The 17,626-nt window shown below is 30.5% G+C and overlaps 1 protein-coding gene and 1 long non-coding RNA gene across 2 annotated transcripts in view; one reads left to right on the top strand and one right to left on the bottom strand.

The window, feature by feature from the left end:
- LOC127287803 (sonic hedgehog protein) overlaps nucleotides 1-3,706 on the bottom strand; it is a 34,855-nt gene extending 31,149 nt beyond the window's left edge. Inside the window, exon 1 of the mRNA XM_051314935.1 lies at nucleotides 2,814-3,706. Within this exon, the coding sequence (XP_051170892.1) occupies nucleotides 2,814-3,194 (381 nt within the window). The 5' untranslated portion in view covers nucleotides 3,195-3,706. The remainder of the gene's footprint in view (nucleotides 1-2,813) is intronic.
- Nucleotides 1-17,626, top strand: part of LOC127287849 (uncharacterized) — a 106,579-nt gene that overhangs the window by 36,934 nt on the left and 52,019 nt on the right. The window lies entirely within an intron of this gene.

Here is a 17,626-nt window from a genome sequence, read left to right as displayed (position 1 = left end):
AAAACTATTCGAGTAAATTTTTTTGTCATTAAAAATCAACCTTTGTATATATATATATATATATATAGCCAAAGGAACTACCTTGGCATTGTCTCGAGTCATTTTATTTCCGTTGCGAATTTGCGTCTGTCACTCTCTCTGTACATATTTTCATTGTTACAACAATGACTTTTGAAATAGAATTGTTTTTTAAACATCCCCCTTTTAGATATATATAATAGAAAAAAAAAGGTTGTTCACAATGGATGTGAATTAAATATTATGTGAAAATATTACCGTGTAAATAATAAATCACAAATGTGTGTGTTTGAAAGCTTTTCTTGTCCTAAATAAATTTTAAAATATACTTTTTTTTCTGTTTACGAAAGGTTATATATGTTTGTCTGGTGTTTTCTCAATAGAATTCCAGTGATAGGAGAAAATATGCGTGAATTATAAAATTTGGTACAATAAATACATATAGAATTTGTCATCTTAATAGCAAATCTCAACGCTCGGTTATGTAACATTCCAGATTAAATGCAGTTCATTGGACTGCAGTTACTCTTTTATTCTAAGAACGTTGTCTACACCCCGGGACTTGTAATCTCTGTGGTCATTCGCCTCAAATTTCCATTGTTTCGTCTGAATTTGACCAGAAGGAATTTACAAAAATACCGTGAAAAATATCGAATTTCTTTTTGTATGATACTTTTTCATTTCAATTTTGAAATTTGCTCTAATATTTAGAAAAAAAAAAGCTTTGATCTAGTGTAACCGTCAATATTTGAACGAAAAGCTTTCTCTCTCTCCGTTTAACTAATTCATATATATACACCTTTCCGACACATATGTCATAATATTTCCGCATAAATTTACTTTTCACAAAGACAAGTTTAAAGACGTTTTAGACATTAACGTGTGTTCTTTGAATGGAAGAGTCTTTTTTAGAAATTGGCGCCCCTTTTTGATGGATAAACAAATAAAACGATTTCGTTGGCGAAAAAAAAAAAAAAAAGATTTCCAAAACGTTTACTCTCGAACGTATATGCGAAATGAAGGGTAAACATCGATGAAAGCAATGTGAACGAAGTACCAAATGGACGCTGTTTAAATACTCCATTAATGTATGTGTGCGTCTAAGTACCTACACATATATATATATAAAAAAAGACTCGCGTGGAATGTGGCCGACGTTACTCGAATGTTCCAGGTTTCACACACAGGTGGAAGGCATACGAGAATCGAAGAAGCGACGGAAGTCAAATCGATTGCTTTCAACCGATACTTCCATGCCGATCAAATTTCGAAAAGAATTTTCCCCCTTCCCTCTGTATATTTTATAAGCAAAAGAAAAAAAGTTGACATACTTTTTTTTTTTTTATTTATTTATAAGAGAGGAAAAAATTCTTGAATCAACATCGAACGATGCCAATTATATTTTACGACTCACATAAATCTCATTTCAAAAAAAAAAAAAAAAAAAAATTAAAAAAAAAAATTGCAAACATTTCATAAAATTCACTTGCGCGCAGAAAATAATGAGGAATGGGAAGGCACAAATCATTGCAAGTCGTTTTTTTTAAAATGCAGACACTTGACACGCGTTCATTAACTGATTTAAATCAAATTTACTGTAACGACAGGTAATAACAGTCAACAGTGGTAATTAATTTCAGGATCGTTTAAATTATTAATGATTTAAAAGTCCTTAATCATTAAAGAGCCTTTCAAAACATTTGAGTTTTTTTTAGCTTTTATTTATTTTATTTGGTCATAAGAGACTTTTTATTTCAAAAATTAATATTTCAAAATTGGTAAAACAGTTTTTTTTACTATTTAGTCGTATAAAAGTAAAAGTACAAAGTAAAAAGATATACATATATTGTTGTTTACGCCTTTTTTACTTTGGACGGTAGTACCAAATAATACTGAAAAAAAATTTATTTAATGCAAATAGGTAACTTTACTATTATCAAACAAATATTTATTTGAACCAAATAATTTTTATTCAATGAACTGTATTTGAACCAAAATAATTTCTGTATTTGAAATTTAATTGACTCAAAATAATAATTATTTGAAACAAATTAAAATTTATTTCATAATAGTCGATTATTTGAATCAATTAAATTTTTTTCACTCACAGAAAATTAAAAGGCATTAAAATAAGCAAAATTGGATTAAAATAATAAGCTTATCACAGAAAATTAAAAGGCATTAAAATAAGCTGCAACGCTTCTTATTTTAATCCATTTTGGTATTAAAATAAGCAAAATTGGATTAAAATAAGAAGCGTTGCAGCTTATTTTAATGCCTTTTAATTTTCTGTGATTTTAATGCCTTTTAATTTTTTGTGCTGTATGGACCATATTAAGTTTTGGTATTATGATTAGAAACTAGTAAGTTTCATATAGAGAGTTTTCCCCATTTTGAAATTTAAATAATTTGAAAGCAAAATTAAAATTCACTTTTAATTTATTTACAAATTATTTATTTGAATATATTGATTTTTGTCATTCTTTAAATAGATAAGCTACAGATAAATTATCCGTTGAGTTGTAAAATGTTTTCAACTATTTATTCCTACTACTTTGTGAGAAACCGTGTACGTACATATTACGTTATAATACAAAATCAACAAACTTGATAATATCGTATACATAATCTCTCTCTCGGTGACAAGATATTATACAAAAAGTTTACTCACGCCAGTGTTAAATAAACGATTTGCGTTAAACTGTAAATAAAAAATTTTTGCAAAATATATTTTTCTGAAAAAAAAGAAATTAAGACCTCTGGATTAAAAGATATGAGAAACTCTCATTATTCACCTGTGTCATGAGACGATCAGCCCCAGTGCCCTCCTCATCCTTGAAGATAATGTCGGTGTTATAGTTTGGCACTAAATCCCGAAACCTGGAATCGTGCCTTGACACGCGACCTTCGCTGAGCCCACTTGCGGGAAGGGTGTTTTCACTAACATTGGGCACATGTTGCTTAAAAACAAGGGGCGTGAGTTTGCGAAGGGTTGGCCTGCGACCTCCACCCCTGCCGGGACCGCAGGCCAAAACAAGATTATTCCCAGGACTTGGTATACCAAGAATAATTAACACAAGCACAATTCTCAGATAACGCGGAAACTGTAGCCTAGTGCTATTACTCACCTGGTGCAAGTACGCCGGTCTTGCTACCAGGACACGATTGCACACCATAATCACGGACCTCGTGGTGGTACCGCGACGTTAAGGGCCGGGTACAATGACAATGATGACGATGATCCTGCCGCTACCAGCTTCTTATTCTTTCTCCAATCGCGGTCCGTCGACCACCTCCTCCTCTTGCCACTGACCTCACTCACGCCTAACCATAACCAGGGCATCACACCCTTGCGCACTCTAAACTCCCGAGCTCGTTAATTTCAACCCCCCAAAACAACACAAATTCACCTCCCACTTATATTGTTCCTCAATAATCCTTTCTTGTCTACATAATTCACATATCACATCACAGTAATACACATGTTTATCCAAAAATTTGTTGTAATCCTGAAAAATTACCAAAAAAAAAAACTACCGATCGCGATTACATATTATTGATAAAAAAAAAAAAAAATTGAAAATAAATAAACAATTGAGCGAAATTGAAACGTTTTCCCGCAACGACCCAGTGGTGGGAAATGCGAGGATGGTTTTGGTGTTCCTCAAGCTGAGTAGAAACGATTCGGACCGGGTGCCCCTTTTTCTGCCACCACCACAACAACTTCCACCCCCACCCCCGCCTCTTTTGTGTACCAACGTGGTCCGCAACTCCTGGTTACTTTTACCCCACCACCGGTTAGTGTTGGTGCCCAACAACTACGTCACATATCGGTCGACTGGCTATTGGTCGGGGCGGGGCAAACCAGGTAAACGAGGACAGGTGTATACGAGGAAACATGCAACAACTTCTATAGCTTTCTCTTCGTTCAATTTTATTTCATCTCCTTCTTTTTCTCCCTCTTTCGTATATACCCTCTTCACTCACTTTTTTAACCATTTTTCTCTCTCTTTCTCTCTGATTTCTAACCTCCTCGCGTTTCTTTCCATCAATTTTTCCTTATCTATCCCCCTTTTTCGCCTTTCATTTTTATGTTCATAATTGTTCATAATTTGTCATAATTAATCTACATATTATTTTTATTTAATATTGATTTTTTTGGTTGTTTTTTGTTCGAATTTATACACTGTGAAAATTAGAGAAAAGAGAAAATTTTTAATTTACTTCAAATGGGAGTAAATTTAATACTAAATTATACTAAATAATACCTCCAGGAGTTAAAAAAGCGGAGTTAAATTATTGAGTCACTCTGATTTTACTCCAAAAAAGTTTTATACATACATAGAAATATTTTGAGAGAAATAAAATTTATTTCAATTAAAAATATATTTGTCTCAAGAGCCCCAATAAACTTTTTATTTTTTTCAATTAGCAAATTTTTTTTTAGGGCAAAAAAAAATTTTTACTTGAAACAAATAAAATTCATTTCAAACAAATAAAATTCATTTCAAACAAATAAAATTTATTTAAATCAAATATAATGTATTTGAAACAAAAAAAGTTATTTAAATTAAATAAAATTTGAAGAGCTCGACGGAATAACGATCTATGGCACAATTGAAAAGTTTGGTTATGAGCTTTCAAAAAACGTAAATTTTCATGAAATTGGTAATAAGTATATGTAAATTGTTATATATTACACACTTAGTAACTATTTTTAATTCTATTAGTAATAATAATTCGCTTACAGTTGTTATCAATTTAATAAAAAATTTACGTTTTTTGAAAGCTCATAACCAAACTTTTCAATTGTGCCATAGATCGTTATTCCGTCGAGCTCTTCATTTATTTAAACCGAATAAAATTTATTTGAAACAAATAAAATTCATTTCAAACAAATAAAATTTTTTTTGAATCAAATAAAATATATTTGAAACAAATAATAAGTATTATTTAAAACAAATAAAATTTATTTGAAACAAAAAAAATTTATTTATACCAAATAAAATTTATTTAAAATAAAATAAAAATGTATTTGAAACAAACAAATTTTATTCAAATCAAATTAAATTTATTTAAACCAAATAAAATGTATTTTTAATACAAATAAAATTTATTTGAAACAAAAAAATTTATTTAAACTAAATAAAATTTAATTGAAACAAAAAAAAATTATTTAAAACAAATAAAATTTATTTGAACAAAAAAAATTTATTTAAACCAAATAAAATTTATTTAAAATAAAATAAAAATGTATTTGAAACAAAAAACTTTATTTGAAACAAACAAATTTTATTCAAATCAAATAAAATTTATTTGAACAAAAAAAATTTATTTAAACCAAATAAAATTTATTTAAACCAAATAAAATTTATTTAAAATAAATTAAAAATGTATTTGAAACAAACAAATTTTATTCAAAATAAATTAAATTTATTTAAACCAAATAAAATGTATTTTTGATACAAATAAAATTTATTTGAAACAAAAAAATTTATTTAAACCAAATAAAAATAATCGGTTTTTATGAAATAAATATTCATTTGTATGAATAATTATTATTTGAGATAGTATTTTGTTTCAAATATACCAAAATTATTAGTCCAAATACAATTTATTTAATGGAAATAATAAAAATTATATTTGGTTTAAGTAAATATTTATTTGATATGTCAAGTAAACGACTATTTGCTCTCTAGATTTGAATTTCTAAAAAATTTAATTAATTTGAATTAGTTAAAAAAAAAATTTTAAATTAGTTAAAATTCCGATTTAGAGAGTTAAACTTTTTTTCAATTTAACACTTTTTTAATTATATTAAAATAGTAACACTTTCTCGTTTATATTTGGCGACGAGAGTGTGCAAACTAAATAAATAATAAATTATTGTTTATTCTTTGAAAATGCAGAAGTGAAAAGATAAGCTTTTTTTATGACTAGCCGCGGTACTTAACAAAATGCATTTATCAGATAAACTATAAACTGATATCAAATACGATTTGATAAGAAATTTAAAAAAAACGAAAGAAATTTTCTGAATTTGATTATCGCAAATCGTCTCGCGATTTTTTGGTATATCCATTGAAATTTTTTCTTCTAAATATCATGAAAGAAATCTTTTTTTTTTTGTGTCTCCTCAAAAGAAATGAGGATTGTCTGCGAATGGAAAGGTTAAATTGATGGAACAAAGACTCTTCTTTGTTAATGAGTATTAGACAACCGAATATATTCATGTATGAATCAATAGTCAAAGAAAGTCGCACCTTCACCATTCACGGAGAAACACACACCCACTGGGAGTTCATATAAGAGTCGGAATCTATGCGTGATTCATCCAACACAGAAGGAAGTGACGTAGGTGTCGAGCACTAAATGTGCAAAAAATGCACATAGATAAGTTTTTTTTTTTTTTTTTCGTTAACAGTGACAAATTATGTATAAAAAATTGTTTTTTTTTATGAATTACTTTTAATCGTGATAAATTTTGCTCTTTTTTTATATATTATAAAATTTATAAGAAATTTTACATGGAGTTATGTCATATATATATATATATATATATATATATATATATATATATATATATATATAGCAACAGGAAATGAAACTATAACTTTTCCTTTATGGCTGTTTAAAGTCTGCCTTATTCTCCTGTTAAACAAATCATAAATAAGTCACGTTCGAAGCGAGGTAGATTGAATTCAGCGCGAGTTAAATTATAGACAAGCAATTCACTTTAGTGAAATTTATGTACACTGAAAATTAAACACAAAGTTTACACCAAATATTATATATATTATTGGCGAATAGGTTTTGCAAGGTTGTGCGAAACATAAATTATTTATGATAATTATATATATATATATATTTGTTTGAAGATAATTAAATAAATGTAAAAGTCGTGTTCTTCAATATAGAATTTAAATATATATTTTAAGAAATAGAATATTAAATCCGTATCTGAAAAAATATACATCATTAAAAAATCATTAAATTTTACTCATCATTTTGTTTTTAATTTTTAATTAAATATCAAAAACCAAATAATACCAAAAAATTAAAATGCTCCATGCTAATTTTTAGTTAGTCATAAAACCTACTAATTTCTGACAAAATAATACTGAAGATTAGTAACCACATTTATTTTTGGTATCATTTGGTTAGAAACAATGTTTTTGTTTTGTTTCACAATTTCAATTTGTGTATCTCTCAAAATCAGCTGTTTTGTGGAGACTACAACAGCATTTTGCAGATAACACAAAAAATTCTGTATAGATAAAACAAATTTTTTCCCCTGTGCTATATTAAATTCATCTCTATTTCTGCCAAAAGAAAAAAAATATCTATAAAAATGGAATTCTACGGATTTGTATATCAAAAATTTTTATGCCTTACGGATAATGCTGATCAAAATTATATCCAACCGAAAGTTGATTGTACAAAAGGTGTATGATAAATTCATAGTTGTACAAATTTTTTCCCCTGTGCTATTAAATTCATCTCTATTTCTGCCAAAAGAAAAAAAATATCTAAAAAGTGGAATTCTACGGATTTATGTATATCAAAAATTTTTATGCCTTACGGATAATGCTGATCAAAATTATATCCAACCGAAAGTTGATTGTACAAAAGGTGTATGATAAATTCATAGTTGTACAAATTTTTTCCCCTGTGCTATTAAATTCATCTCTATTTCTGCCAAAAGAAAAAAAATATCTAAAAAGTGGAATTCTACGGATTTGTATATCAAAAATTTTTATGCCTTACGGATAATGCTGATCAAAATTATATCCAACCGAAAGTTGATTGTACAAAAGGTGTATGATAAATTTATAGTTGTATTGAACAAATAAAATTAGTTAGGACATTAACGGAAAAGTATATAGTTTTTTGGGACAAAAGTTTACAAAAAGGATTATATAACCAAAGGAAAACATGAAGGGCTTTTAACGACACAAATTTTCCAAAGAAATTAATAGGGGTCTGTGCAAACTCAACTTTTGCTCGATTATCTTCAAAAGGATTCGCGCACGATGATGATGAGCAGTTGAGAGTGCGATTAGCGCCAACGGAAACCTCCTTTTGCTCTAAAGAGAAGCTCAACTGATTGACTGGATGATGTACCTTTTCAAGGTAACGCGATCTTAAAGGAGACGAAGAAAGGCGGAACCCGCCACCGAGAGGAACAGAGGTGTTCGAACCAAACAAGGGGGGGGTTCTCTTTCCCCCCTCTCTATATATATACGCGTCAGTAATGGACAGGGCAAATATTTATCATTGGCTGCGTAAAACTAAGGTGCGTTTAGCAAACGGAAGATGCGAGGAAAAACAAACAAGTCAAGCAAAAGACAGAGATAGACGTTCATATAGTGAAAGAAGGCGAAAAGAGTCGTTCAAAGGGGCCGCCATAGGGCCCAGAGAGAAGAAGGCACAAACCCCAATAATAGCACCAGAATTTATATACCTGCACGAACCAACTCTTCAGCGATGGAGTGGGCCCTGGGGCCAGGGATGAACCATCCAGGGGCACGCAAGGCGACGATCGATTTAAAACCGGCCATTATATTTTGCCATTCCTTCTTCTTCTTGTATTCTCAATTTCTGTCTATCATCGCGAGTTCCAATATAATAATTTTGATCAATTGGAAAATACTAATTTTCAATCCGGTTCTGTTTATATTGGACCCATTTGTATTTCTTGAAAAAAAAATGAAGAATGCACTTTTTTTTGCGCGATGGTTATTTAAATAGATCTCTTTGGAGTCGCATTCTTCGAGAATGTTATACACGCGTTGTGGTGGAGGGAGGTGGACATGATTGACTTTTCTTTGGAAGAGTACGGCGGCCCTGGAGTCGGCGAGGTCTATACCTATAGGAGCAGTTCTCCTGGGCCAGAGGGAACCATCCATCACTGACGACTCAAAGCCGTATCTAGTGACTGAGGCTGCCGCATCGCGATCTCACAGGATATGCCAAACTACACCCAAATATTGTGAAAGGTCTAGAAATGTAAAATAAATTTCGCCGAGAGAAAGAAAGAAAGAATATATGTATAAAAATTCAAACATATTGGAAATCAAACCAAACCTTTGGATTAATTTTATTTATTTTTGAAATAAAAAAAAAATTGTATATATAGAACAAACTCTAAATCTGAATTAGTAAAAAGCTTTAGAATTAGTTAAATTTTACTAATTGTTAGCACTGAAAAAAAAATTCTGGTTAGGCTATATTTAACATCTAGTTATGTTAACCAGAATTCTAGTTGCTCTCTAAATCTGAATTAGTAAAAATGTTTACTAATTTGAATTAGTGACTCACTTTTTGCTTCTCAATTAGTAAAATTTTACTAATTGTTAGTAAAAGTTACTAATAATTAGTAGAATTTTACTAATTGAGAAACAAAAAGTGAGTCACTAATTCAAATTAGTAAACATTTTTACTAATTCAGATTTAGAGAGTGAATTAACTAGAATTCTCGTTAAAATAACCAGAATTCTGGTTAACCTAACCAGAATCAAAATGTTAAATATACCCTAACCAGAATTCTGGTTATTCTAACCAGAATTCTGGTTATTCTAACTAGAATTTTTTTTCAGTGAGTAAAAGTTACTAATGATTAGTAAAATTTTACTAATTCAGAAGCAAAAAGTGAGTCACTAATTCAAATTAGTAAACTTTTTTACTAATTCAGATTTAGAGAGAAGCATATACAAAAATTATATGAGTAACATTTTATTGCTCTTATAATGATTCATCATTGAATATATATATATATTTGAAATTTATTGTTTGAGTAAAGAATCAACAAATATTTAGTTACGGACATTTTATAAATGAGGGTTCCTATTTTTTTTTTCATTATATGGAGCGATAAACGTATATGTGTATTGAAGGAGAGCTTGTTTCGTAACCAAAAGTATGATAATTTTTGACCGCAGAGTGTGAAATAATACATAAAAGAGAAAAAAAAGGCGCTTTTTTTACGAGTTCCATACGTCGATATATTTCCTTTTTCTAATTTTAAATGAAATCAATGCTTACGTAATTTTCCGGTATATAATGAGCGAATGTTTTACATATATATTCAAACAAAAGATATATAATTAATTTTTCTTTGAAATTTACTTTTAATTTTTCTGTTTTATTCAATGTGCTACCGCATTAAAATTAAATTTAATTATTAAAATAATTAATTATACAATATATAATAATAATAATAATAATAATAATAATAATAATAATGATTTTTATAAATGTTCTTTTTGTCTGTTCCAGGTATGTGAAGTTTTCTATATACAAATTCCCATTTTGCATATTCAAAAATAAGGTAGGAAAATTTTGCTGATAAACATATTTTTAAAAATTTTTTCGAATTAACATTTAACAGAATTCAATTTTTTAAACGAATAATAAAAATTGCTTCGAATTTTTATTTGTCCGAAACTTTTAAAACAACCGAATTTTTATTTGTCCGAAATTGTGCAAATGTCCGAATAAACGTAGAAAGATTTCGGCACGATTTTTTTTTTTTGCCAATTTCTGATTGGTCAATTTTAAAAATCGCGTCGAAATCTTTCTGTTTGCGTTTTTTTGGCCGTTTGTCATTTCGGACAAATAGAAATTTGCGGCGTTTTAAGAATTCTGTACAATAAAAAAAAATGATTTTTGGAGGATAATCATGCGCCCTAGAAAGAATTTGATTGCGAAAAAACTTGGAACCACTGCGCACGCATAAATGTGGCGCCACCTACGAAATTAATTTTCGTTTCAATTTAAAATCCAAGTTTTTACAGTGTATACCAAAATCGATTTAGAGAATTCAAATTTTTTTTTTCCAAACTCGAAACAAATTATTTTTAACAAAAAAAAAAAGCCGCTACTTTTCTTATCAAAACGACAGTATTCAATTTCAGAAACCTTTACGGTAGGAAATGTGATTCGAAATATTGGTAAAAGTAAAAAAAAAAAAATAATAATAATAAATAAAGAAAGGTGATTTGCTTAATCATAAGTGATATTTTAAATTTGTTTTAGTCAGTCTTAAGTGTGCATGTAAGCTTGTCATGAAAAAGAGAAAGAGAGAAAGAGAGAGAGAGAAACGAGGTGAAGGGTAAAAAAAAAAGGAAAGAAAGAAAAGAGTGAAGCTGAAATGGTTCTGGTAACCATTGGCGGCTCTTTGAACTTGGATCTCTCGATCCTTGTCTCACATTGGACTCTCTCTCTCTCTCTCTCTTCTTTTTTTTCAACCCAAGAGAGAAGAAGAGAGCGTCATTTACATTTTACACGCGAAAATACGGTTTATAGACCGGGCCAATCATCGCGCCCGCTTCTGCCTCGTTTCGCGCTCACACGCGCTCCTCGTGTTATATTCTTCTCCTATACTCGTTCATGTTCGAGTTTACACACCGTATAATCGGCAGCATCAGATTCGACTTTTGAGACATTATAACTTGACTTTGATTTATATGACCTTTTTATTAAGTAGGTGGTCACACAAAAACTCGTTAAATCGCTTCCTTGAGACAAATATCAGGTTCAGCATTATTATAAATTATCTCCCCCTCCCCCTTCTTTTACTTGCATAATTAATATTTGGAATTTAAAATAGGTTTAATTAAAAAATAAAAAAAATTTGATAGTTTTTTTTTTTTCAATATAAGGACTGTCGTCGTAAAGAACAAAAGAATAACGAGCCGAGAGAGAAAGAGAGAGAGAGAGTATAGTCTTGAAAAAAGAGGATCGAAAGAGAAGCGGCGAGAGTGATGAAGGGCGAGGAGGTGGTTGGGAAGAGTTCGGATACAACGATCGTGGCTCGTAAGTTAGCACGTGGTCGCACCGGGCCAGGCGGCGCGAAAGAAACCGAGAAGCGCGAGTCAAGAGGCGGAACAAGTCAAGAGGGTTTTGATAGAGCGAACGAGAGAGAGAGAAGGGGGGGAAAAAAATTCATATTTAAACCTCATCCCCTTTTTTTTATTAAATTTTTAATAAACATTCATTGTTAATTAGAAAAAAAAAATTGGCGAGAACCAAAATGAATACGGCCCTGCATTGAATTTTGCGGGGCACGTACGCAGGAGCGGACCACACAAGACGCGGCACGCGCGCGCTCTACCGGGTGGCCCAGGACACGTTCCCTTCGGACTTGATCGTCATGAACCGCCGTTGTTCGGATGAATTCGGTTCGGCCCGGTGGTCGATTTCACCCGAGCCCACACAGATTGCGCACGCGCGAAAGCTTCCTGGGTGGCATTCGCTGGCAGGACAGCAAGCCGAACGAACCTCACAGGAGTGCAAGCCTGTTAGCGTCGGACGTCCTCGCATATTATCGCGAGACCCTGATTCTCTCCCTTTCTACTGTACTCTTTTTTTTTCTTTTTTTTTTCCCCCCTCTTCTTTTTTTGTGTATTCGTTTTTTTTTTCTTCTCCTGAACTTCTCTCGCTTTCTCTCAACTCCTTAGCTTGTTTCATTCTCTGCGGGGCCGGTTTGGGGCCCGACTTCTTTAATGAGATTCCAATTTGTCAATTAGGGGGAGGACGACGATACCAGATCCTCCCCCCCTCCCCTCCCGCCCTAACACCTAACTTGATTCCTACTCAGGGTGCCAACCTGTTTCGTGTTGAGAGTGATCTTTTCACATTATAAAATTTAAGTTAATTTTATGACAAAGAAGGGGGAGGGGGGGGCGAGTAAATTATTTCACGCTTTTTTCCGATTGTTTCAAAAAAATTGGATTTTTAAATTATAGGAACGTATTAAAAACGAAAAATTAGGTTTCTTAAAAAAATTCTTATTCCTAAATATTGCAAATAAACTTTTCTCTTTAGAATCACTGAAAAAAAATTCTAGTTAGAATAACCAGAATTCTGGTTAGGGTATATTTAACATTTTGGTTAGGTTAACCAGAATTCTGGTTATTTTAACGAGAATTCTGGTTAACATAACTAGAAAGTAATGTTAAATATAGCCTAACCAGAATTTTTTTCCAGTGATTATAAATGTGACGCGAAGGGACATTAAAAGCAAACAATTCCCAAGAATCACGTAATATAACCTCAATATCAAGGTAATATTACATGTAAGATTCGTAATATAACGTTGTAATATTACAGTAATCTTACAGTGATCTTAAAATGTCCGCCTCAAGGTAATATTACCGGTAATGTTATTGTAATATTATGCGCTAATATTAAGGTAATATTACAGTAATATTGCAGTAATATTATACCGTAATATTAAGGTAATGTTACAAGAGAATATTACAGTAATATTATGGGAACATTTCTTTACGAAAAAAATCTACCCATCCAGGGAATCGAACCCCGAACTCAAAGCACACGAGTCCAGAGTTTTACCAACAAGCCAAATTGACTCATAATATATTTATGTATTTTATGCTTTATGAATAACTCAAATCAGTCTGTAATATTACTGTAATATTACCGTTAATATTACAGTAATATTACCTTGAGGCGGACATTTTAAGATCACTGTAAGATTACTGTAATATTACAGCGTTATATTACGAATCTCACGTGTAATATTACCTTGATATTGAGGATATATTACGTGCTTCTTGGGTTTTATAGGTTATGTTTCAATTTAGAAGAATATTTCTTTTTATTTCTATAATTTGGAATTTTTTTTTTATCATTTTTGTTACAATGAAGATTGCATTGTTTTCACAACATAACCTATATAATTTTTTGCCTCTATAGGGTCCTTTCGCAAAATTATTTTGATTTTTATAAAAAATATCCATCAGAAGAAGTGAAAAATTCCATTCAAATTTATATAGAAAAAGGTAATTTTGTGAACGGAATTGTCGCACTTTGAGTATTAGATGAAGGAAAAAAAAAAAATTACCGACAAGAAGACTTTTTGAAGGCGTTATATAGTCGCGGAGGTTCGCTTGAACATCATTGAAAGTGGTTGCACCCGGGCCCGCAGGCGGACTATAAAGTTTCATTTCTACCAGGCGAATGTCTTCGAATTAGCAATAAAGCAGCGATTCTCTCCGGACAACGAGGCTACGCCGCACCGCCGCGCGGCGTTGGCTCCTTCTCGTTTTTTGTTTACTCACCCGCGAACTGGTTTTGCGGTATATACCCTCTGCTTCTTCTTCTATACTTCTTCTTCTTTTGCGCCTCTTCCTCACCTTCTCGATCTCGTCGTCGTCGTCCTCTTCTTGTCTCGGGGGGGGGGGAGGGGGGACCCTAGCTTATTTCGGGGTACGCAAATATCGAATCCAAATTATTTCACAAAACGTTCTACTATAAACTGATACCACATATATAAATATACATAGTTTCTTTCTCTCAATTAATTAATATTTTACCAGTAAAAATTTTCGACTCAAACTCATTTTGCGGCTATATATAAAAATCGATAATCGTCATACTTCAAGTGACTCAAAATTATCCTCGTCAGAATTATATATTTTCTAAGAATTAGTAAAAATGTTTACTAATTTAAATTAGTGACTCACTTTTTGCTTTGGAATTAGTTAAATTTTACTAATTGTTAGTAAAAGTTACTAATAATTAGTAAAATTTTACTATAATTGACTCACTTTTTGCTTTGGAGTTAGTTAAATTTTACTAATTGTTAGTATAAGTTACTAATAATTAGTAAAATGTTACTATATAATTGACTCACTTTTTGCTTTGGAATTAGTTAAATTTTACTAATTGTTAGTATAAGTTACTAATAATTAGTAAAATTTTACTATAATTGAGAAGCAAAAAGTGAGTCACTACACAGAAAAATAAAAGGCATTAAAATAAGCTGCAACGATTATTATTTTAATCCAATTTTGCTTATTTTAATCCATTTTGGTACTCTCTAAATCTGAATCAGTAGAAATTTTACTAATTCAATCAGTACTTTTCATTTTAACTGAAGTTTCAGTTATTTTTTTCAAATTTACTAATAAAATTAGTGAATATGCAAGCAATAGAAAATAACTTATGTAAATCAGTAATTTGTATATAACATAACCTTTAAAATTAACTATTAACACAGAAAATTAAAAGGCATTAAAATAAGCTGCAACGCTTCTTATTTTAATCCAATTTTGCTTATTTTAATACCAAAATGGATTAAAATAAGCAACATTGGATTAAAATAATAAGCGTTGCAGCTTATTTTAATATCTTATAATTTTTTGTGTAATTCAAATTAGTAAACTTTTTTACTAATTCAGATTTAGCGAGTAATAATAAATTTAAATAATAAAATTATAAATTAATAATAATTTTATAATAATTGTGTAAATTGTTTTAAATTTCGCGCCATTATCGTTGTTTTCCAAGCGCCGTTAATTTTTTTTTTTTAACGTCTGAAAGTTGGCTTATTCATAGAAAATTAAAAGGCATTAAAATAAGCTGCAACTCTTATTATTTTAATCCAATTTCACTTATTTTAATCCATTTTGGTATTAAAATAAGCAAAATTGGATTAAAATACTAAGCGCTGCAGCTTATTTTAATGCCTTTTAATTTTTTGTGTTCCTATACAAAAATCTTTATTTAATTCAATAAATATACAAGAAATCGGCATTAATAAAAAAAAATTTTCCAAAATGTGTTTGTTCATATTTTAAATTCACATTTTCAGGAATTTATTTTTGACTGAAAATAATCGAAATCAGGAAAACTTTACTAAATTTAACTACAATTATATAGTTAAAATTAGTAAAAAGTTTTCCTGATTCCAAATTTAGAGAGTTGCTGCGATATAAGTTATTTTCAGAAAAGACCGGTATACCTTTTTTTACATATACAGTTGCGCGAGAGATTTCCTGGCAAGACTTGTCCAATAAAACAAGGTCCTGAGAACCTGAATGATCCGATTGGCAACTGATGTCCCAATGTCGTACTTTTACCTCTTTGGGAAAAAATTTAGTTGAACAATAATTAATAATTAATAATAACAATAATAATAATGAAAAGCAGAATAATTTGGAATTTTGGATTATTAACAAGGGAAAGAATAGTATATATATATATATATATTGTATGTACATGCAATTGTTATATATATATATAAGAAAATGTATGCACATATGATCTAGGTTTGTACGGTCAGAGACAAAGGAATGCTACCTTCCTCTCTCTCTCCTTCGACCTTCCCTTGGTCCTGCAGTACCCTAGTGAAGGGGGTATAAGAGAGGAGTTGCATGGCGCGGGATGGGGAGGAACGCAGGAAGAAAGAAGAGAATAAGAGGAGCGGGACTTATACGCTGCTCGGATTCAATTAACTCTCCTCTTTCTTCATCTATACAGGGTGTCCGACACAATCTTCCTTTAGCTACTTTCGCGCCTTTTGCACTGTAATTTTCACTTTTATTTCTCATTTTTCTCCATTTCGTATAAATCTCAGCAAAATTTTTTTTTTTTTGCAAAAGTTGGTTTGTTTCAAAAAAAAAATAATAATGTCTGTCAGCGAGTGAATTACCGGCTTGTTACGCGCGTCACTTTAATTAGATTATACAGAAAATGGGATCGGCAATATATTTCTCTTCAATTATTATTATTATTATTATTGTGTAGGAGGAAACCTACAACATATATAGTGATTTATGTGAATTTATCATTGCAAAAGAAAATGATTTTTAGTAAATATTTTTGATAAAAAATCATTTAAAAGTAACATGTCATCTCTAATAACAGTTTAGAAAATGAATTTTTAAATCATATAAATCGAGAGAACGAGAGAGGTTCGCGCTCAGCCTCTTCTCTTTTCTCTTCGAGACGATCTCTCTCCTCTCTTTCTCTCTCTCTCTTTGGTTTCCCACGAGAACCGCCGCCGCCGCCTTCTGGAATGTCGCTCTCCCCTCCACCCTCTCATCCTCCTGAACCACCACCACCTTTGCCCCATTCTCCTCACGTCCCTTGAACAATCGTCCATCCACCCTCTCTGTCTCTCTCTCTTTCTCGCTCTCTTGTTCTTTTTTTTCTCTCTTACTCTCATATTAACAGGGCTTCTCTCTTTTTCTTTTCCTTCCTTTTTGCGATTTTCTTTCCTTCCTTCTCTTTTCTCTGTCCTTCTTTTTCTCGATTTTTGTTCTCTGTCCTCTTTTCTCATCAGACTTAACGGGGTGCTTCATGAACTGTACGTGAATTTATGTTCATTGTACATTATATCCACAACGGGGTGTACTAGAGACATATATATATATATATATATATATATATATATATATATCTTATTGGAAATTCCAAAAATATCAATAAATTTTTTTTCATATATTCTTTTGGAAAAAAGTTCAAATTTTGAAAAAAAAAATTGAATTTTAAATAGCCAATTAATAATTTAATTTTCAAATGAATTTCAATAATTCGTATAAAATAAATTTTCCTATGATAATTTTTTAATTCCATAAACGTTTTGCTAATGTTTTACATTCTCATATTAATTTATCAATTTAGATAGTAAAATATTTACATAACAATTAATAATTCTTTCATTCAGTGTAATAAAAGAAATTTATTTTTTGGTTCAATTAATCAAATAAACATTAATAAATAAAAAAAAATCTTTACCTGAAGCAACGATAAATTTCACTGCGGCACAGCGATATGTTTCACTAAAAGAGTGAAAGTT

This window comes from Leptopilina boulardi, unplaced genomic scaffold (assembly GCF_019393585.1).
Source record: "Leptopilina boulardi isolate dan_hultmark-lab unplaced genomic scaffold, ZJU_Lbou_2.1 LbouV2_123, whole genome shotgun sequence".
NCBI classification, from domain to species: domain Eukaryota; kingdom Metazoa; phylum Arthropoda; class Insecta; order Hymenoptera; family Figitidae; genus Leptopilina; species Leptopilina boulardi.
This window is presented reverse-complemented; position numbering and strand designations above follow the sequence as displayed.